Raw genomic sequence first — 23,118 nt, 5'->3', positions numbered from 1 at the left:
ATATATTACCTCACCCACCTTGTGTCTAGGGTATTTTAAGTAGGTAGTTTGACTAAAATGTGCAACTTCATATTTCAATACACGTGACTTGAGTTGAATGCAGCCCTTTTAAGAAACTTTGTGCATTTCCCCCCTTCAGCCCCCAAAAGCAGCCTGAAAGTAGACTAACATTATAACACAAAATAGTCTTAGGAGCCATTGAACAGTTTTGTAATTATATTGGAAAAGTTTTGCCTACAATAACTGGAACAATACAGAGTCTTTCAAGAATTAGATTAAGATTATGCACACAGAAAGATGAGAACTTTGATACAAATACTGGACTCTCAATTGGTCATCCACTCTTCTGGTTAATATTAAATTCCTTATACAGGGTCATATACCTTTCACCTTCACTCCCCAGTACTGAGTCTGTGGTACTTCCTCTAACTTAATGCATCAAGTTGGAGGTCAAACTTCACATCAGTAGGCAGAGACTACTTTAGGGATTTAGAATAGCAAGCTCAGCTGTTCTGCTTGCCTCACTCACAAATAAGGACTATGGGGTTAAAATTCTAGCTCTCCTTAATTAGGCACGTTAGTGCTGTCCCACTGTTCACTAGTGCCTGACAAGTTGCCTGTGCTTATAACAGCAGGAAGCTTCACTTGTAATCCACTAGTGGGTCACAAAAGAATGAAGCGGGCAGGCAAAAGGATCTGTAAAAATCTCAAATCCAGCAGGCTGAGGGAGCTGGTGCATCTGCCGGAGTTTAAGTGGGCATATGAAGATGGACCACATCCTTGTCAGAGTGAGGTAATCAGTACAGCACTGTGCAGCTGCATTAGAGCAAGTCCTGATTTGATGAATAGCAGTACAAGTCCAAAACAGTCACAGGTTATGTTCTACAGTCTGATTAGAACAGAAACTTTCACTGATCTTAACATGAACTATAAATAAATACTTGGGTATACTTCATTAACAGGGCATAGAATCTAAAAGACCACCACACAATCTTAATCTAAGCCAGTGCATTTGCATACAATTAAAATACAAGAATTACAAGGCCTGAAATAAAGACAAGCTGCCAGGGGTAGCTGACTTCATTGGTCAACTTCAGCTGAGCTTGCACCCTGAACTTTACATAAATTGCAAAGTCAGTGTGTGGTTTTCTAATATTTTATTCATTAACTTGTTTTAAAAAAACACAACTATGGTTGAATATTAAAACAAAAACAATAGCAAGGAGCGAGTGAGCTGCTTGTAGGTCTTCACTCACTCACTAATGCATACAAAACAAGCATCACAATGGTTATTCACTGGCCATTTTAAGATGTCTGACACTGAACACCACCTCTAGGATGATGCTCATCATCTTCATAGGCTTCTCCATTGTAGTGCTGTCTTCTTTCTTGAGAAGGGTCAAAGTCCACCAGCTCTACCTGATCCATTTCTTCAGTTTCTTCCACTTCCTTCCTTGCAGGTAGAAGTTTTTCCAATAGACAGAGCTTATCAGAAGAGAGGAAGCCACACTCTGGGAAGTTTACCTGAAAAAATCAGTAAGGATGGCCATTCATGAACAGTCTAACAGTTTTTTCTCCACCGCACAGTATTACTGCTTTGAGAGGCGTGTGCTATCTTGCTCCTACAAGCATCAGCTTGTAGCAGAATCCTAGGGCTCTTTCAGTAGCTCTAGGCTCCCAAGTTTCCCCAAGGGATAAAACAAAAAAACAAGCTAGCAAGTAGAATGCATTTTTACTTTTGTCAAACCTCTCATACAATCTGGCTGCCTTCCATTATCAGGTTTTCCAGATCTCTCTCTATGCACTATGTTTTGCCTACAAGATGACTGTTCCAATAAAGTAGTTTCCAAAGAAAAAAGTGTCCACATTTAAGATCCTCTCCAAGCTATTTGAGGCAGTTATTTTTAAAATGTCAGTATTTCAGCTTATTCTAAGCAGCATAACCCTGTATATTGGATTAGTTTACACAGCCTTTGGCAGAACTGAAGGCAGAAACAAGCAAAGACTGAGTGCCTGTCTTCTTGTCCCCCTTAGAAATAGAAGTCAACTTTAACCTGACAGGTTTCCACCATGTTCAGTGCTGAGCCATGTTTAACTATCACAGCTGCCTGAACTCTTACCTTGAACTCCATGATCAGGCGCCCTTTTTCATACGGTCTGCGATAAATTGGCATACCCTCGTTCAGCACACATTTGATATCTCCATGCTTGACGATCTGACCTAAAGCAAAAACCCAGACACAGAAGACAAGCTGTTATAGTTGCTACATTTATGTGATCTCCCCTCAACTCCCTTTCACACCATGTTTTCTGGGCTAACATTCATGAAACTATACTGATCCAGGCCCCCCTTCATAAAAGGCTGCTAAAAACCTGGTTGCCTGTAAATGGTAATGCCAACTCTCCTCTACCCAGAAGTGGTCTTAAAAGGCTATATAATGTGATTGGAGACACAAGGTGGGTGAAGTAACCTTCTATTGGACCAACTTCTGTTGGTGAGAGACAAGCTTTCAAGCCACACAGATCTCTTCTTCAGGTCAGGGAAAGGTACTCTGAGTGTCACAGCTAAATAGAAGATCAAACAGATAGCACATATTCTAAGGGATCATTCAAGGTGAAGTGGCCTGTTAACACCCCTGTAGTCATAGGGTAAAAAGAGTTAGTGAGTTACAGATTGTTGTAATAAGCTACAAATATAGTGTCTAACCAATCTGATTTTCAATGTCTAGCAGAGTTATGAATTTAAGCTCCCAAGCTCATCTTTTGAGGGTGTTGTGCAGGTGTCCTTTGTGGACGACTAATGGTCAGATAAAGTGATCGCTTTGTGAGAAGTGCTCACCCACAGATGACAGGGCGTTTGTGTCTATCATTTTACTGTGAGAGTTCATTTGAATGTAGTGATTGATTGGTTTCATCTACACAGGTGTCATCGGGGCAGTCGGTGCACTGAATGAGGTACTCCACATGTGATAGGCATGTGTAGGACCCCTCTATCTCGAAAGGGGTGCTGTGGGGGCTGTCATACATCTGTTCTGGTTGTGTCTGGTGTTGCTTTAAGTTGGTGTCTTGGTCTGTCGGGTGCTTGCTTCTGATGAGATTCTGTGACTTCCATGACCTCTGTGACACTTAGCCTTAGTCATGGGTGTTTTTGGTAAAAGTCATGGCTCATGACCTGTACGATATATCCCTGACTGAATCTTGGTGCTGGGGGGCAGAAGAGGAGCGGAGAGGCAGGGCCAGGGCACTGCAGTGCTCTGGGACAGCGGCATGCGGCCCGGGACCGCCACTGGTGCTGTGGTGATGGTAGGAGACCACCTCAGTGGTCCTGGGGTCAGGGACACTGGCTGCTGCAAAAGTCCCAGGAAATTACAGAATCCATGACAGACTCACAGCCTTACCTACGACTACATGGGTAGTAACAGGCCACATCATCTTCCCTTAGGACATATTTAACTTAGTTTTAACATAAGTGGTTATGCTAAAAGTATCTGTTCAATTTTGTATTTAGCTGTGACACTGAGTACGTTTCCCAGACCTGAAGAGCTCTGTGAAGCTCAAAAGCTTGTCTTACCAAGAGAAGTTCATCCAATACAGTAATAGCTCACGCACCTTGTCTCTAATATCCCCGGGCCGACACAGCTACACCACCACTGCATACATATGCAATTGTGTGTTCATGCATCCTGAAAGAAGCCCTCTTATGCAGTGTGTTCTGACTGAACAGACACTATTCCATGAATTCTGAGCTCAAGAACTCCAGTTTTCACAGGAGTTGGGGCCTTCTTAAATTCCCCCCACATATCTAGTCAAGTTAAGTTACAAACAGCCGTGCATGAGAGAGAGTCTTATCTGTTGCTGAGTGGAGTGCAGTTAGTTATGAAAGTTACACCCTGATGTACAAGTCGCATCTTTCATTAGTTTGAGTTATTAATCCAATAACTCATCCACCAGGACATACTAGTTAAAACTTAATCTTTTCAAGGAGAGTGTTTTTACAGTATAAAAGACAGAGATTTACACTTTCTGGCCCAAGTTAATACTTTAAACCAATACTATTACTTGAAATGCTCTTTTAGTCCCTTTACTATGCAACTGGAGAACTCAAGGATAATGTTGCTAGCTGCACAAGCTTAACAGCAATACTTTTAAACACTTACCAGGATGAGACGTAATAATTATAGTTCTGTTATCCAGCGTTGCAATAGGTTTCTGAAAGCCACACAGTGCCTCAACCAGCTGTATGTCCATGGACAGGAACAGGTCTTCACCTCGCCTACAGAACAGTTTACATTTGAATAAATACATCACATGCAAGAGAGCTCTGAAGATTTTGGAAAAAATCTTTAACACTAGAACTGCCTAGTAGGTCTTTGCAGAAATTGGATTTTATTCCAGAAATTAGTCCACCCTTCCCTACCCACACAGATTAATTATAGGAAGATTATAAAGAAGCTGTATACCACTCAAGAGACTAACTTGGCTTTGGCCAGGACAAAAGACCCAATTAGCTCTACTCCCACATGAGTGACTAGATTGCATACACTCCTATTGTCTGCCCTATGCCAAATTTGGGGAAAGACAAGTATGCTACAACTGGCTAAACTGTTAAAGAGCCATGGAGGATTTCAACATGCTTACAGCAGTGTGGTGATGGTTCTCTTTAAATTAAAGGACCGCCACTGCTGCTCATTTTGTTCTACTTGCACTGATGGCTGGTGCTCAGGGGAAAAACCGCTACCTTACAGAAACGGCTTTTTTAGCTGTTTTGTCTGTAGATCCCACTTGGCGTGCATGCACCTCAGGCATGTGAGATCAGAATCTTTTGGCTAGCAGCGTCTGCTGGAGCCACACCTACACACCCTTTGTGCTTGAGCTCCCCCACCCAAGGGGGTAACAGGCATAGCAGCCCCAGCCACCTCAGCTCTCTGGCTAATCCAGAATCTCAAAGCAGAGATGGACTCTGAAGGAGCTGCGATGGAGGGTGGACATAAAATCCATATGGAGAATTCCTGAATCAGTTATTGTAAGATCAGTAAGTTCCAAGTCTGTCAGGGTGGATTCCGCTCAATCCCCAAATAAATAGAAAGCCACTGGCCCCCTCCATCCTCAGTTCCTTCTCGCTGGAAACTCCAACAGTGGGGAAGGAGAGCAGATTGTGGAATGGACATGAGCAACACATCTCGAAGAACACCAGTTACAGAAAAAAGTATCTGTCTTCTTCTAGTGATTGCTCACGTTCATTCAACTTAGGGGACTCCAAACAGTACCCATGGAGGTGGGTAAGGAGTTCATGGACATGTAGATTGCAACACAGCTGTGCCAAACCCCGTGTTGTCCCTGGCCTGCTGCATGATGACATGGGGGCCATGAAACCGTGTACTGAGGACCATGCTGCGGCTTTACAGACGTCCTGGATTGGAACATGTGCCGGAGGCCAGCGAGGATGCCTGCGCTCTAGTCGAGTGGGCTCTGACAATTGGCGGCAGTGGGGCCCCCGCCAGCTTGTAACAAGCTTTTATGCAAGAGAATCTAGTTAAGATGAAGAGCCTCCTGGTGTCCACACAGAGGATTTCTATCAGCTGTAGAGATGAAAAGCTAAGTCGACCTACAGAAAGGTTTTGTCCGATCTAGGTAGAAAGCCAGGGCCCTTATGTTCAAAGCGCCTCTCTTCACTAGTCTCATAGGGCTTAGGGCAGAAGACCGGAAAGAAGATGTCCGGGCACATGTGGAAAGTGGACTCCTCCTTGGGAAGGAAAGCCGGATGGGGCTGGAGCTGGACCCTGTCCTTATAGAAGGCCGCTGGAAGGCAGTTACGAAGTCAGGGCTTGCAGCTTGGAGACTTGCCTCGCCAATGTCACTGCCACCAGAAAAGCTACCTTCCACGATAGGTGAGACAGGAAGCAGGAGGCCAAAGGCTAGGCCTGTGAGCCTGGACAGAACCAAGCTGAGATCCCGTTGTGGGACTGGACTTGAGGAAAAAGGTCTCGATACCTCTGAGGAACCTGGCCATCATGTCATGTCATGGGAAAACACAGTCTGCCCTGGACGGGTGGATGAAAGGCAGAGATCAACTGCACTGAAGAATGCGAAGGGGAGATGCCCCGTTTGGCCACCCAGTGGAAAAGTCTTGTCCACTTTCCAGAAAGGTCTGTCTAGTCCAGGGTTTTTTACTCCCCAGGAGGACCTGCTGGACCTCCTCTGAACAGGTCCATTCTTCAGGGGGTCATCAATGCAATATCCGTGCCATGGGATGGAGAGACATAAGGTTGGGGTGCAAGAGGCGACCGCGGTCCTGTGACAATAGGTCTGGTCAGTCCAGCAGGGGCCACAGGGGACTGCTGCCAAGCTCAACAGCATGCTAAACCAATGCTGGGGCATCCACGCTGGGGTGATCATGGTAACTTTGGCCCTGTCTCTCTTGACTTCTGCCAGGACCCTACTGACAAGTGGGATTGGGGGGAGCACGTACATCAGGCTTCCCATCCAGGACAGAAGAAAGGCATTGGAGAGGGAGCCCTTGCCCAGACCCCATCTGAAGCAGAAGTGGTAGCATTTCTTGCTTTGCTGGTGACGAACAGATCCATTTGGGGATATTCCCACCTCTGGAAGACCAAGCAGGCTACCTCATGGTGGAGCACCCACTCATGGTGAGAGGAGAAGTCCCAGCTTAGGTGATCCACTAATGTGTTCTTGATCCCCAGGAGGTGACATGCTTCTAGACTGATACTGTGGTTGATGCACAAGTCCCAAAGACTGAGTGCCTCTTGGCACAGGGCAGAGGATCAAGCTCCTCCCTGTCTGTTGATAGACAATCGAGGCTGTGTTGTCCATCAAGACTCAGACAGGTGAGGAAGGAAGACTGTGCATGCCCTGCAGACTGCCCTGAACTCTTAGATGTTTATGTGTAACGTCATCTCTACTGGGAACCACGTACCCTGGGTCTGGAGATTGTTGAGGTGCGCCCTGCAACCAAGATCCGAGGCATCCAAGAACTTGACTGAGTGGGCAGTGCTGTCAAAGGGGACTCCTTCCAGGACATTCCTGGGGTGAGGTGAGTATTGTTGCGGGAACGGTGACCACCTTTTCCAGGTGGCCTGGACTGGGAGTAGACAGTCAGCCATTGCTGCAGGGGTCACATCCAGAGCCTGGCATAGCACGCGCAACATATGTACATGCCACCATGTGACCTAGGAGGTACAGGCAAACCTGGACATGGAAACTTCCATGATGAGGTCTGCTAATGCCCTGAATGTCTCCAGCGACAGGAACGCCCCGGCACAGGTTGAGTTGAGCACCACTCCGATTAACTCTATCCTCTATACCCAAACGAACGTGGATTGTGTCATTCACCACAGGCCGAGCCGACAGCACATGGCCAGCAGCACTGCGACGTCCCTTGGACCTGGGGTTGCCCTTGATGAGCAGTCATCAAGGTACAGGTAGATCTGGATTCCCTGATGTCTGAGGTAAGCCACCACCACTGATGTGCACTTGGTAAATACCCGTGATGCTGTCGCTAGGCCAAAACAGAAGGACTGCAAACGGATAGTGGTCAGGACCTACTGTGAACCGGAAGCGTCTGTGTCCCTCAAAGATGGCGATATGGAAGTACGCATCATTCAGATCGAGGGCAGAGAACCAGTCTCCCAGATCCAGGGAGGGGTTGATGGAGGGCAGGAAGACCATGTGGAACTTCAGTTTCGCTAAATAGCAGTTCAAGCCCTGCAGGTCTAGTATGGGCTGCAGACCACCCTTGGCCTTGAGGATTAAAAAGTATCGGAATTAACCCCTTGTTTCTGTACTCCACAGGAACTACCTCCACCGCATCCAGCTGTAGCAGTCCCTCTACCTCCTGCACGAGAAGAGTCCCTGAAGAGGGACAGGGTGAGAAGGGGCGGGGGGGGGGGGAAGTAACTGAAGGGTGTAACCCTGCACTACCATATTGAGGACCCATTGGTCTGATGTTATAGACGCCCACACAGGGAAGGAAGAAAGGCAGTTGGTAAACAGGGGAGGAAGGATCTGGGGAACAGCCTGGTAGGTTGCCCTTGGGTATACCCTCAAAATGGGCGCTTGCCAGTCTGCTTACTGCAGGTTGAGCCCATCTAGGATGTAGACAGAGGGTGGTAGCCAGGCTGCCTCTTTATGGATATTTTATGAGGAGGATCCTGGCTCGGGTGGCTCCCCTGGCTCCGAGGCTGCTGCGGCTTAAACCGCTTGCAGGAAGGGCCGGGGACATACAGGCCCAGTGTTTTCATGGTCCTGTGGGAATCTCTCAGGCCAGAGTTTATTGTGGGTCTGTTCTGCGAACAGGGCGTGCCTGTGGAAAAGGTGGTCTTGCACTGACTGCTGAGCCTCTGAGGAAAGACCAGAGAAGAGAAGCCCTGAACAATGAGATGACGGATGCCATGGTATGGGTGGCAGTGTCCACCATGTCCAACGCTGCCTGGAGTGTTGCTCTGGCCCCAGTTGAGCCCTCATATTAGAATCATAGCAGTCTAGGAGGGCCTGATGGTTGGCCATCCGCAACTGTAGACTGGAGGCAGAATAAAACTTGACGCCCAAACAAGTCTAGTCTCCTTGAGTCTTTATTCTTAGGGGTAGTCGCTGGTTGACCCTGCCTCTACCACTAGGGAATTGGAGCAGGGGGAGTATAAAAAGGTACTTGTACTTGGATGGCACAAAGTTCTTGCGCTCTGCCCTCTTGGAGATCTGAGATAAGGAGGAGGAGGTTTGCCAGAGGGCATTTGTAATTTTCACAACCCCCTCATGTAGGGGCAAAGCTACAGAGCAGAGATCAAAGGAGTCTGCAGGCTCCTCTAACTCCTCAGGCTGGAGACCCACGTTCGCGGTGACCCTCTAACAGCTGCTGATGCGCCTTAGCATCATCCTGGGGGAATCAGTGGAGGGAGCCCTTGCTATAGCCTTGTCTGACGACTAGGAGGAGAAAACCAGGACCAAGGGGTCGGTCCTCCGCAACCAGAAGTGGTCCGGGGGCTTGCTCACCCACTTCCTCCTGTGCCTGCAGTCGAGGCCTCTTGAACTGAGGGGGGGGGGGGCAGCAGCACAGAAGAGGGAGGTAGCCAGTCTCTCTGGATACTGAGCGGGTGGCCTGGGAGGGTTGAGTGAATCCCCATGGGTACCACTGTACTGGCTGCAGTGCCGTTGACTTAGTCTGCACCATAGGTATCTGAGCTTGTCCTGCAGCTAGGGAACCTTACTCTGAACCTGAGCTAGAGCCCAAGTGATCACTCTCCTGTGACCAAGATGGGGGTGAGTGGTGGCTCTGTCCTGATCAGTACCGGTCGCTCAACAAGCGTCTGGATCGGAACCTAGGCGACTGGTGGATCTGCGACAGCTCCGGGGCCGGTAATCTATGCCTCACACTTGACAAGCGGTACTGGGATGTGGAGCAGGATTGGGAAACCAGAGTGAGCTGGGCATTGTGAAGATGCAGCTGCATGTGGTGATGCTGCCCTGGGGGACTGGCCATGGTCCGTTGGTCCCCTGACTTGTTCCCGAAGCATTAACAGTCCCGCGAAGACTCTGGGCGCAGACTCTGAAACTCCTGCCAGGGGAGCGCAAGCCTCCAAAGGTCTGTGCCTGGTCACCAGTCAGCCATGCCTTGAGCCTCTCTGCCCTTGTCTGAGGTCCAGAAACCAGAAGCTTTGTGGCCCCAATCACTGTCAGAAGCATATCAGCTGCAAAAGGGCGACTGTTGGAAGGACGTCCCGTGTGACAGGGAGTGTTGCCATAAAGGTGTAGGCTGTGGTGGTCCAAATGCAGGTTTACCCAGTGACAGTACCCTGCAGGGACTGGAGTGGGTAGCACCAGGAGGGACAATCTCTTGCGCCGCTTGCAGGGCCTCCAGTATGGATGGTACCTGTAGCTCACGAGGACCTGTTGCTATCTGGGGTAGCTGGCGGGGAGCAGGCTGGGCTACACTGCTTGACCTGAATTGGGGTCCAAGATCCTGAGGGGGTGAAGAGGTGCCCGAGACCAGGCTTGGTACACCTCAGACTTTTCCTTTCCCTTCCAGGAAGCTGGAGGCCTTCCTTGCCCCATATTCCTAGGCTTCTTGGCTGGAGCCACAGAAGGGGATCGGTGGGGTGCTACGCACCGAGGTCACTGAGCTCAGTGCTGAATTGGAGTGCTGCTCTGGCATCACGGTAAGGGCAAACTAAGAAGTGCTTTCAAGCGAATGTCATGCTCCTTCATTCTGGGCTTGAAGGACTTACAGATTCTGCACTTAATATGACCGTCACCCAATCATCGTAAACCACTGTGGATTGCTAATGGGCATGGGCCTTTTATAGCCGTCACAGGGCTTAAAGTCTCTAATGAATAAGGAAACTAACACTAGAGGGAAGCCACCCCCCATGTGAATGAGGTAAATGTGTTCGAACGAACGAGAAGCAACAGCGCTAGCTGTAGCGGAACCAGTTCCATGCATGGTCACTTGCAGCAAGAAGGAACTGAGGGTGGATGGGGCTGGTGGGCTCTATATGCTGCAGCATGTGCGCGCCACTCCAGGGGGCACCAGAGCTAGTCCCCTAGGGATACTGCGGAGGGAAAAAACTGGCGGCACCGGTGTGAGGATGCACAACTAAGTTGAGTGGGCATGAGCAATCACTTGAAGGAAAGGCGGGCTCTGGAAATGTCTACGTGTTCAGCCCCTTCCTCATTTGAGGACAGCAAGGAGTCTGACAGTTTGATTTAAGTGAAAATCAAACAGCATGCTGGTGAGGAACTTCAGGGATCTCAGCATCATCATACCCCTACGGAAAACAGCATGAGAGAGTCTGCCAACAGTGCTTGAATACTATTAACTCCTCTGTTAGGCAGGACAGCCAAGAAAAAGGCTGGTTTGAACGCAAGATGGTGGAGAGAGCGGTTCAATGAAAGTTCAAAGGAGGTTCCATAAGAACTACATACAGGTCCCAAGGAAGAGACACAAATGAGTGGATGGGCCAGAACCAGTCACCATAAAAGCTTGTACTGGGGATGGCATGCTGAAATTGCAGCAAAACAAATTCTGATAGAATCAGTAATGAAGCCAGATGACCATGTCCTTCAATTCAAGCTAAAAAAATCTCAGGAATAGGGGCTTCTAAAGCATCAGTGCTGTGAAGTCCAGACGAACTTTTCTCCTTTGATCTGTAGAGGGCTTCCTGCTCTATGCAAGTATTTATTGGATCACTGTAAAGCAGTCCCTGTCTGTAGGGAGCCAATTTCCAAGCAGTCAGATGGGCCTAGATGGAGAATGTCCCCTAGTTTCCCAGAATAAGTCTGGCAGACTGGGGAGAGAAGTTGGTGGCTGTGTGGATGGATGCAGTCAGCCCACGGGTTGCTGTTTGGTCCAGCAAGAAGCTAGGATAATTACTCTGCTGGCAAGTCTGATGGATCTTCCTTCTGAGCCATGGCAATGGAGGAAAAAAAAGGAAAGGTAGAGAAGACCTTGAGACCAAGGAATGAGGAAGGCATCCTTATCACCAGCCCTGGAGCAGAACTTGTGGGCACTGTTGTACCTGTTTACAACAAACAGGTCTAGATCAGTGTTTCTCAACTTTTTGAGACCAAGGACTGGCTTGCCATCTTCCTAACCTTACTCTGTCACAAGGAGTTATCTGCTAGGCTTGAGAACAAGTCTCCAGTAACCATTAATGGCTGGCTGAGTCGTGCCTGGTGAAGAAATCTGTTCCACTGTTTGTTCCTGGTAGGTGACATGCCATGGAGCTAAGATGTGTGAAGGTCGAACCACCCTCACAGGACGATTGCTTCCTGACAATTTGGGGAGGAGGGACAAGTTGGCACCCCCACCTGTGGATATACATTGTAGAGGTGCTGTCTGTCAGATCTGTACAGTAGTTCCTTCCAGTAGCAGTACAAAAGCTCTGCAGGGTAGTCCACTTGTATGGAATTACAGCACACTGAAATGGCTTGAGGATTTTTTCCCAAAATTACATGTATTGAACTTGCAGGTGGTTTAGATGGGCCTCTCCAACCTGCCATGGATGCATCTGTAATCAGTGTTCCAGTCTGAGGTAAGGTACAGATTACAGAATGGTACCCCTTGCACACCATCAAGGTCATCATCCAGTTTAGGGAAACTGGTACTCCTACTTGGACCATGAAGTGAGTGTCCATACACTGTTTGATGGGTTTGTAAACAGACCTTAACCAGCCTTGGGGAGAGTGGAGGGGAGGTCTGTCAAAAGTCATCATGTAAGTGCACTGTATGTTTGTGTAGTCATCTCAGGTCCAGCACAAGATGCATCCCTTGTTCTTTTGGGGATATAAGTACCAGTTCCCTCTGAACTCCTGAGCACTTATGTTGTAAGGATTCCACATCAACAATCCCTCAGTTTGTCATGCAAGGTGGGTCCCTTAAGAAGATCAGGGAACTAGGGAGGTGAGTGGCCAGGAGTGGAACTGGAGATTAAAGGAGATGTATGTTATCCACTGGTCTGTAGCAATCCCAGACCATGGGTGAGAAAAATGGGAAATGCAGGAACCAAAAATGGGGTAGACATAGGATGCTCTAGTTGGACTGATACATAGCTCTGAACCCAACTAAGAAGCCAGCTGCTGGGAAGGGAGGGAGCTATCTGAGGGAAAAGTGAGACTTTGAATAATCAGCACCATCTGGTGCCAACGGGAGAAAGTTCTGTCTGAACTAGCCTGGATACATGACGTTTTCTCCTGACAGCAGGCCCTGTGCTCCTTTAGGGTACATAAGTCATCCTTGCAGGAGCTAATAGCTTGTCATTCAATTAAAACATTGTTGATAGTTGTTTGGACTTCTCTAGAATCCCTGTGGATTGTAAACAGGATGCCCTTATTGTGGTGATGGCTGTAGTCATGGAATGGGCTGTTTTAATCTGAGATACACATGGCTGAAGCCAGGCCCAAAAAATCCCAGAAAACAACTGTTTGCCACTCCGGCAACTCCATAAAAAAAAAAGGTTTTGTTCAGATCAAACCAAATTCAAAAATTACAGGTTTTTTGGTGAGGTCAGAAGTCTTATGGGTAAACAGAACATGCTATTTGACCCCAAATCATTTGTTTCCGGGCACTTTTAGAGTATTTGATTGACAAAAAGGCTAGAAGAGGTAATGGTTGTGGTGCCCACCTTATAATTTAGCCCAGTGGTTGGGGCCCTGGAGTAGGGATTTAAACCCAGGTCTTTCCCCTACCCGTTCATAGAATCTCAGGGTTGGAAGGGACCTCATAAGGTCATCTAGTCCAACCCTCTGCTCAAAGCAGGAGCTATCCCCAACTAAATCATCCCAGCCAGGGCTTTGTCAAGTCTGACCTTAAAAACCTCTAAGGAAGGAGACTTCACCACACCACCTCCCTAGGTAACGCATTCCAGTGCTTCACCACCCTTCTAGTGAAAAAGTTTTTCCTAATATCCAACCTAAACTTCCACCACTGCAACTTGAGACCATTACTCCTTGTTTTGTCTTCTAGTACCCTTGAGAACAGTCTAGGTTCATCCTCTTTGGAACCCCCTTTCAGGCAGTTGAAAGCAGCTACCAAATACTCCCTCATTCTTCTCTTCTGCAGACTAAACAATCCCAGTTCCCTTCAAGGTGAGTGACCCAACCACCAAGCTATAGGGCATTCTATGGGGCTCTCACCATCTCCTATTGAATCTATTCTACCTTATAGAAAATGGAACAGTAACAGGACGAGAGAAAGTGACTATAGCCTGGTGGTTAGGGCACTCACCTGGGATGGTGAGGCCCAACTTCAAGTCCCTGCTCCAGAGAGAGGATTCAAACCAAGCTGAGTGCCCTGACCATTGGGACAAAGGGAATCATCAATATCTACGTGACTGTAACCTCAGAGTTTTGGTGAAGCTACCTGGCAAATTTGCATCAGATTTGCCAATACTGTCAAGTTGACTGGAACTACATATTTGCAGCAAATAAATTCTTCATCTAAAAAGTTTCACCCAGCTCTACCCAGAGGTGCTTGGAACAGGGTTCAGCTACTAATAGTTTCCTAAATGATGGATCTCAGATTTCTGTGGGAGCTTGTCAAGGATGACACTTCTCTGCCAGGTTGAACAGTCATTTATGGCTTGACTAGTGGCCATCTGCAGTTGAAGCGATACTGAGTAAGTCTTTTTGATTAAAAGATCTCTTGGAGGGGTGTTATTAGGGATGGCTTTAGGCGGTCCTAGCCTGGATTTCTCTTGTGCTGCAGATACCACTAGCAAGCCAGAAGCTGGATACAGACAAAATATTCAAGTTGCTCGAGGGACTTGGTCTCTTGTCTGTTTCAGCACTGAAGGTATAGCAGCAGGAGTCTGCCACAGGTTTAGCAGGGTCTAGATCACCTTCATTTGACACTGCCAATGTGCCTGGAAGGTATAACATCCTCCATTCTAATTATGTGCTTCTTCTTGCACTACAGATAATTGTGTCCAGAGTGTCTGCAATCCTTCCCAGCAACTCCTGGAAGGGTTTGAAGTGGTCAGATGGCATTGGAGCAAGTAACTCTGTAAAATTAACATGTAATTCAGTGAAAAGGAAGATGGATTCTTAGGAGTAGTCAGCTGAGAGGGACTGAAAGGATTCTCCTTTCTATCCTTCCTCCTGAGCCTTGGCCTCCACTTTTTCTTGCAGTACCTTGAGAGATCTACTTGGTGATCAAACACAGCACCTAGCGGGAAAGGGGTCATTTGCAAGAGGAGCAAAAGCAGCTCCAACAGTGTCCAGATGGGCCCCCAGAATGTCCAATGAGGCAAGGGTGGGAAGCTGAAGGGATTAGATTGAGGAGACCCTGATGCCCAAGGTGATGTCTGCTAAGGGATGTCAACATGCTCTGGGGGATTTAGGAGCCTGAGTTAACCCCTGAAGTTGGCTGGCATGATTGAGGGTGAGCTGTAAATTGCCCTACATCATGAAAACCTGGATGGAGGGGGATGTCTGGTGAAGGATCTGATTCTGCAGAGTGTGTAGGAGAATATGAACAGCAAATCTGTTCTAGGGGTTAGTGCTGACCTCAGTGGTAGGATAGGTGAATACTGTACCAAAAAAGATTAATTTTTGGTGGCATTCGTACTGGGGTTGGTGCCAGGGGTGAAATGTCAATAGTAAGAAGTCTGCCAGTAGCATAAGAACCCTGGAAACAGTACCAGACCAAACATGAGGGAGTCTGACCCACTGAGAATTCTGCAAGTGCCAGAGTGGACTTTGCAACACCCTGTGGAACTGAGTAACGTAAAGAACCCTGGACAGGCTAGGAAGCTGATCAACAGGCTTTGTGCTCAGTTTAGAATAATACAGCACTGAGTTGCCCTTACAGCACTGCTCAACTCTGCCCTGCCTGGATGCATCGGAGGCAGTAGAAAACCCCTGAACTAATATAGTGTTAGTATTTACAAAATTGATTTAAAAAGATATTACAGGGTACCAGGCAGACACCACTGAGTTTCATCTCCCTGCCACTGGTAAGAGCAACCAAAAGGCGGTTGGGGCTGCTCTGCCTAATACGCCCTCAGGAGGGGGGCAGAGAGACAGGCAGTACATCAGCATTGTCTGAGGTAGTGCCTGTCAGAAGATTCTAATCTTGGAAGTTTGATGAGCATGGGCACCATAAGCAGGATCCACACGGAGAAAGACAGACCTGAAGTTTTAAGTTTCATCTTTCTTGAAACCAGGCTTGGTTGTCTAACAGCTATGGCTGAGCAAAGTAGCAGCTTGAAAATACAGGTAATGGAGTAGATTTGATAACATCTTGCAATAATCACTGCAGATATTCACAGCAAGTCAGCATGAAGGCACGTGCTGAACATTCAGGAAAACTCATGATTCTGACCTCGATTTTTGTAATATCCTACTCCCAACTACCCACTCTTTGGTTTGTCTAGAAGCCATTTGGAGAGATCTTACATCTGCAAAGCAACAAGTGCAATGCCAGCTATAAGACTAATTGAACAGGTATCTCTGCAAATATTCAGAGACTCGGTAGTGGTGCTGAAACTTTTCCTGTCATGTGCCCCACCCCCTGTAATAGAATCTGTCTGTGTCCCCCTTTACTGCACAGTTGGCTCAGCAGCAGCCAGGGCCACACTACATGCTCCCCCACCCCCCAGTGTTCCTCCACACTTTGGGGACCACTGCTCTAAAAGAATAAGCCAAGCGTTCATCCAACTCTATAAACCAGCTTAGAGCAATTGAAATCTAGCTGGATAGCACTGGTTGAGTTTAGATGTATGAAGTTTCTGGACAACACAGAAACATCTCAAGCTTGTGAGTGTAGGTCTTTCAGCTAGATCTTTACCTTGTAAATGTAGAATGGTCTTTTTGATCCAAGACAATAATGATGTCTCCTGGCTCTAGTCCTGGTTCTTGGTCCCCTTCCCCATGGAATGTTATCTTCTGACCATCCTTCATTCCTATTGCAAAGGCACATGTAATTAGAATTGAAATAGCTACAGTACAAAAATAGTATCACTTTAGCAGGCTGTAACTTGTGCTACAAAAAACAGTTGGAATTGGTAGGTTCTGATATTGCATCTACTTCCCCCTGTCCCCCTCAAAGCACTACACATGACTAACCAGCTACATTTCCAGAGCCCTGCATGAAGGCAATCTAGGCTATGGCAGCATATTGAACTGCTGGGCCCTCTCAGCTAGTTGTCAAGCAGCCCAATTCTAGTCAGGATTGCCACCTATAAAGGTCATTCCTTGATGAAATCAGAAGAATAGCTGAGATGACTACTTACCACCATCACAGTCCCAAGTGGTTTGCTTAAAGCCTCCTTGTATTTCCACCTACTGGCTGTTTTGTACATAGCTGCTGCAGAGCTACTGGGGTTAAGCATGATTTTGAAGCTGCAAGTATGTAAATAGGAAATCCTCTTCATAAGACCTCCAGTTCTCTCACATCAAAAAGCTACTACTACACAACCAGGCAGGTCTTTCCTTTTGGGGCTAACACCCGGCTTCTTCTGATTTAGTTATCCAAGTCTCCTCATTTCAAGACTGGTGGAATAGTCTCTTGATCACAGAGCACCCACGGGGGAGGGGGTGAAAATATATATATATATATAGTAGAAAGAAAAGGAGTACTTGTGGCACCTTAGAGACTAACCAATTTATTTGGTGCCACAAGTACTCCTTTTCTTTTTGCAAATACAGACCAACACGGCTGCTACTCTGAAACCTATATATAGTAGGTGCTCAGCACTCACCAGCTGCCAGATCACCTCCCTCCCACCCACCATGCTTCAGCTTTTGACAACAAGGAGCACTGGAGGAAGGGGGAGGAGCGGGCAGAACAGGGTGGGAATAGGTGGGGGAATAGGAGTGGTGGGGGCAGGGCCTGAGCACCTCCACCAAACCCCCAGAGAAACCATGCTTTTGGTATCTGCTTGTCCAGCTGCTAGGTCAATGGGAAGGAGCAGGATATAAGTAAACAAGTAGTCTTTGAAGTGTCTACAAAACAGTGCATGGAGATGTATATGCCTGAAAAAAGCTCTGTGTAAACGTGAAAGCCTGTCTCACCCTCTCAGAAGTTGGTCCATTAAGATATTACCTCACCTACCTTGTCTCAGTGCATGGACCATCAGTCTAGAAACAATAGTCAAGCACAGAAAAGAATTGTAATCAAGTGCAAGGAAGTGGAATCCTACAGTAATTTAAGCATGTGTTTTAGGACTTCATACTAGATTACTAACACCCAGCTGAGTAGACAGCAAACAGCCAAATTGTAAAGCTATGGCAACAGTGTAGAGATTAAGGATAGTATTGTCAAAAGGCGTTCAACTCCCTTAGGCACTAAGGAAAAGCACTCTGCACCCTGGAGGCCTGCATACTTCAACCATGTTAATCAGGACATATTTAGGTCTGAATCATTCAAGATGAAGATACTAGATCCTGGAAGTGTTGCATGTACCTTACTGCCAACTTCTGCTCTCCTCCTCCCCACCCGTAACTGTGGCTTCAATATTCTCCCTCCTTTAAAATTCTAGGCATATTACAGAGACTTCAAGTGTAGATGTAGAATGAAATTACTGGGAGGGTCAGGCACTTCAGCCAGTTGGGGTGTGCTGCATGCTTGTCAAGCTGTTAACATCTGACTGCCCAAATTCTTCCACAGCCAGTACTGATCAGCTTTTGACAAGGCCTATTCAGCACTAGAAGCTTCTTGCATCTGCTGCACAATATGGCCTTTCCCCATCCCCTACCTCTGAAGAGAGTTGTTTGTAGTGAACTCTGCTGGTTGGCTTGAACAATATCTGGCAAAGTTAATGTAGGTCAGTAGCACCTGGAGCAAGACTGTTAGGATGGCTTAATAGATTGAGTTCTAAGCATTACAGACTTAGAATTGTTTTTACACCACAACTTTAGCAGATCTGTTCTTACAGAGATACAGCAGAATGACCAGGATTTGTGCAAACCTCAAGACTAGTGGAAACATTATACTCCTGGGGGAATTCTGCACCACCCCCACAAATTTATTTGCTTCCCCACAGAAGTGACAAGGAAGCAAACAGAAGCTGCAAAAATGAACACATGCCAGTGGGGCTTCTGGTGTCTGGAGCAGCCAGTAGAGAGGTAAGTCTACATGGGGGGCATAGGGCTGGGGATGCTCATGGCGCACTTTGGGGAGGCATACAGGGTCATGTGCCACTGTCCCCCACCCCCATTTCTGCATGCACACAGAGCTGCCCAGGTGAAAAAGAGGGTTCCACAAAGGCTAGCTGACTCTGCAGCTGGACACTGCCTCTGGGTCCTAGCGCCGGTCAAGCCCCCCTTCTCTGTGCTGGGAGCCATCCTGTTTCTGTACAATGGTGAATGCCTGCAGCAGGGCACAGGTGGGAGAAAAAGGTAACGAGGGGAGGGGAAACGGAAGAAGCAGCCTTACATGCAGTATCCCCCTGGCAGCAGCAGCCCCCTTCCCCACTTTCACCTGGACCCCCTTGCAGAGCCCCATTGCCTGTGCAGCGCCAACAAGCCTATGTGAATCCAGATCCCCCACTGAGTCGCCAGCACTAAAACTGCTCCATGCTAAACCCTCCAAATATTGATCCTGCTGGGCTGAGCCTGCCTGCCTAGACCTGGCGCAGAGAGGCAGGGCCCCAGGGTGTTCCTGGGGCAGGCCCAGCTCTTGCACTGTGTCAGGGTCAAGTGCAGCCTCACTGCTGAGTCCCTGTCTGGGAGGGGGAAGGAAAGGAGAGAAAATGGGGACTGCAGGACGATCTCCCACCTCCATGCAGCCAGGCGGCTGTGTTCCCCACTGCCATGCTGGAGCCTCCGTATTTTTTTATTGAGGATTTTAAAATATTGTCCACAGAATTCCTGAAGGGGTAATACTAAAGCAACTTAACTCATCACCAAGCGTTCCACTTGCTTGATTTTAACCAGTGTCAGTAATTAGTCAGCATTCTGGCATATTAGTCTGCTTGTCAGTTTCTCTTCACCATGAATCAATCCAGTTTGCATATCCAGTAATCAATATGCAACTAACATGGCACTAGGTGTAGTCAAGTTAATGCTTACTAAAGAAGTGAGCAGTAATTTCCACCATTAGCCATCAAGCTGTGCGTATCTGAAGCCAAGTCTACCCTTTAGAGCTCTGCGCAGGTTTTATCATTTAATAGTAAGCTATATGCGCTACTATTGCTACACATTTTAACATGGAGGTAACACTGCCACTGGGTAAAAGCTCTTTTTCAATTACTGAAATTTGTATCATGCAAATCCAAGGTTAATACAAATCTATTTAGAGCAGGGGTTCCCAGACTTTTGTACTGGTAACCCCTTTCACATACCAAGCCTCTGAGTACAACCCCTCCCCATACATTAAAAACACTTGATATAGTTAACACCATTAAAATGCTGGAGGCAAAGCGGGGGGGGGGGGGGTGGCTGACAGCTCGCAAACCCCCATGTAATAACCTCGTGACCCCCTGCGGGGCCCTGACCCCCAGTTTGAGTACCCGTGATCAAGATATTACAAAAATCAGCCAAATTCTCCTTGAAGACATTACCTTTATCAATATGAACTTCTAGAATCTTCTTCTCTCGAACAATCTTCCTTCCAATGCAGCTTTTACACCTGTCCTTAGGACTGATACGCTCCCCATGTCCCTGGCATTCCATGCACACAGACTGGATTTGCTGAACCATTCCGGGTCCTATCTGGTGAATTCGTATTTGCATGCCTGTACCTCTGCAATTGGGACAGCATTCTACTGCACCTTTCTTACCACCTCGGCCTGATGACAAGACAGCAAAGTCTAATTAGAACTGATTGTGTTTTCTCGCTAAAAAAGGAACTTAAAACTAGAAGTACGTTTACAATTTACCTAGAAATAGAGTTAAGTTCATCTAAATCCAGGGTTTCTTTTAACCTGAATGAACTTTTAATTCCAATATGCAGTTATCTGAAAAACATTTAGATTATAAAAATCCAACAGTGAACATTAACATACCTTCACATTTGTCACAGATCACATTCTTCTGCAGAGCCAGTTTTCTTGTTGCACCATTATATAAGTCTTCCAAAGTTACTGACAACTGATGAACAACATTTTTACCTGTAAAGAGTAAAAAGGTTTTACCTGACATGTCATTCGCTTGGAACCAGATACTGTTTCTAATAATCTTAGACACTGTTGCACAGCATTGACAACGCTGTTTAGTTTGTAAATGTTTTACAGAAGTGAGCGTCCGTAATCTTACGCCATACTCTGAACAGTTACATATTCTACAGGAAACACTTCCACAGTAAAGGGTCACTTTAGGTAGTATCACAGAAACAGACAAATTACCTCTCCTCTCTCTCTGCATTCTTCCGCCTCCTCCAAAGAACATATCAAAAATATCCATGGGTGACCCGAAACCACTGCCAGCACCACCCTCTTTAATAGCCTGTTCGCCACCTTTGTCGTACAAGTCCCTCTTCTTGGGATCGGAGAGTACCTCATAGGCTTGGGAAATCTGCTTGAACTGGAGGAGACAGGTCGGAAGGCGCGTTAACACGGCGACTCGCCAGCAGCCGCCCGACACGAGCCCTGGGACCCCCCCCGGAGAGTTACCCCCCCCCGCGCCACTTGCCTTCTCGCCCTCGTTGGGGTTCTTGTCGGGGTGGTATTTCAGCGCCAGCTTGCGGTAGGCCTTCTTCAGCTCCTCCTGCGACGCGCCGGGCTTCACCCCCAGCACGTCGTAGTACGTGGTCTCCTTCACCATGGCGGGCGGCCTGCGGGAACCGAGCGTGAGCCCCCGGCACGCGGGCCCGGGAGGTGCGGGGCCCGGGGGGGAGGGGAGGGGGAGCGGCCCGGGAGGTGCGGGGCCCGGGGGGGAGGGGAGGGGGAGCGGCCCGGGAGGTGCGGGGCCCGGGGGGGAGGGGAGGGGGAGCGGCCCGGGAGGTGCGGGGCCCGGGGGGGAGGGGAGGGGGAGCGGCCCGGGAGGTGCGGGGCCCGGGGGGGAGGGGAGGGGGAGCGGCCCGGGAGGTGCGGGGCCCGGGGGGGAGGGGAGGGGGAGCGGCCCGGGAGGTGCGGGGCCCGGGGGGGAGGGGAGGGGGAGCGGCCCGGGAGGTGCGGGGCCCGGGGGGGAGGGGAGGGGGAGCGGCCCGGGAGGTGCGGGGCCCGGGGGGGAGGGGAGGGGGAGCGGCCCGGGAGGTGCGGGGCCCGGGGGGTGCGGGACGCCGGGAGGTGCGGGGCGCCGGCCCGGGGGGAGGGGAGCGGCCCGGGAGGTGCGGGGCCCGGGAGGAGCGGCGGGGGCCGGGGAGGTGCGGGGCGCCGGGAGGTGCGGGGCGCCGGGCCGGGGGGAGCGGCGGGGGCCCGGGAGGTGCGGGGCGCCGGCCGGGGGGGAGCGGCGGGGGCCGGGAGGTGCGGGGCGCCGGCCCGGGGGGAGGGGAGCGGCCCGGGAGGTGCGGGACGCCGGGAGGTGCGGGGCGCCGGCCCGGGGGGAGGGGAGCGGCCCGGGGGGTGCGGGGCCCGGGGGGAGCGGCGGGGGCCGGGGAGGTGCGGGGCGCCGGGAGGTGCGGGGCGCCGGGCCGGGGGGAGCGGCGGGGGCCCGGGAGGTGCGGGGCCGGGATGGGAGCGGTGGCGGCGGCGGCGGGGAGGGGGGTGTGCGGTGCAGCTGCCACTCACCGGCGGCGGCGGGGGCTGGGCGGGCTCCGGTCTCGGCTGCGCTCGCCGCGCCTGGCTGTTCTAGAAAGTTCTTTCCAAGCCGGTCTCTGCCGCAACGCATCCGGGGAGTTTTGTCGCTGGCGAAGCCTCGCCCCGGAAGTCCCGCCCCCTCGGTTGCCAGGACGAATCACCGACGGGAAAGGAACGCGGGGGCGGAGAGAGGAGCCGCGAGCCAATCGCAGCCCGTGACCTCTCCTCGTCCCTCCGGGGCCGGCCCGCGAGACTACAGCTCCCAGCATGCCGCGCGAGGCACGCGCCGGCGTCTGACGATGGCAACGAGAGGGTGACTGGCTGGCTCTGCCCCTGCCCCGGCGGGCGTTGGGGGGGGTTTGTAACCGGGGTGGGGGCTGGAGGGTGAGAAGGAGGAGGGTCGGGGCCGTGTGAAGAGGGGGCTGGGGCCTAGGCCTAGTGGAGGGGGGGTGAGGAGAGGGGTGACGGGGTGGGGGCGGGAGGGGTGAAGTGGGGGAGGTGAGGAGGGGGCCTGGGAGAGGTGAGGAGGGAGAGCTGGGGGCGGGGTGAGGGGGGGATGGGAAGGGTGAAGTGGGGGAGGAGAGGGGGGGCTGGGGAGGTGAGGAGGGAGGGGGGGATGGGGGGAGGTGAGGAGGGGGAGGAGAGGGGGGATGGGGAAGGGTGAAGTGGGGGAGGAGAGGGGGGGGCTGGGGAGGTGAGGAGGGGGGATGGGAAGGGTGAAGTGGGGGAGGAGAGGGGGGGCTGGGGAGGTGAGGAGGGAGGGGGGATGGGGGGAGGTGAGGAGGGGGAGGAGAGGGGGGATGGGGAAGGGTGAAGTGGGGGAGGAGAGGGGGGGCTGGGGAGGTGAGGAGGGGGGATGGGAAGGGTGAAGTGGGGGAGGAGAGGGGGGGCTGGGGAGGTGAGGAGGGGGGAGGGGATGGGGGAGGGGTGAAGTGGGGGAGAGGGGAGGCTGGGGGGGATGGGAGGGGTGAAGAGAGTGAGGAGAGGGACA

The 23,118-nt window shown here is 50.0% G+C and overlaps 1 protein-coding gene across 2 annotated transcripts; it reads right to left on the bottom strand.

Annotated features, from left to right (window-relative positions):
• Positions 1-198: 198 nt before the first annotated feature.
• Positions 199-22,260, bottom strand: DNAJA1 (DnaJ heat shock protein family (Hsp40) member A1). Of its 2 annotated transcripts, XM_073346029.1 has the most exons (9): positions 22,119-22,260; positions 21,082-21,223; positions 20,796-20,973; positions 20,457-20,561; positions 20,013-20,240; positions 16,298-16,412; positions 4,158-4,273; positions 2,121-2,221; positions 199-1,524 (listed from the first exon to the last, which is right to left on the bottom strand). In XM_073346029.1, exons 2-9 carry the CDS (start codon positions 21,211-21,213, stop codon positions 1,306-1,308), a joined length of 1,194 nt encoding a protein of 397 aa, XP_073202130.1. In that variant the 5' UTR covers positions 21,214-21,223; positions 22,119-22,260; the 3' UTR covers positions 199-1,305. The 2 variants fall into 2 exon arrangements, with proteins under 2 accessions (XP_073202130.1, XP_073202131.1); XM_073346030.1 differs by lacking the exon at positions 21,082-21,223 and having other exon boundaries at positions 22,119-22,207.
• Positions 22,261-23,118: the final 858 nt, after the last annotated feature.

This window comes from Lepidochelys kempii, chromosome 5 (assembly GCF_965140285.1).
Source record: "Lepidochelys kempii isolate rLepKem1 chromosome 5, rLepKem1.hap1, whole genome shotgun sequence".
In the NCBI taxonomy this organism is placed as follows: domain Eukaryota; kingdom Metazoa; phylum Chordata; order Testudines; family Cheloniidae; genus Lepidochelys; species Lepidochelys kempii.
Note: the sequence above shows the minus strand (reverse complement) of the source record. Positions and strands in the feature narration are given on the sequence as shown.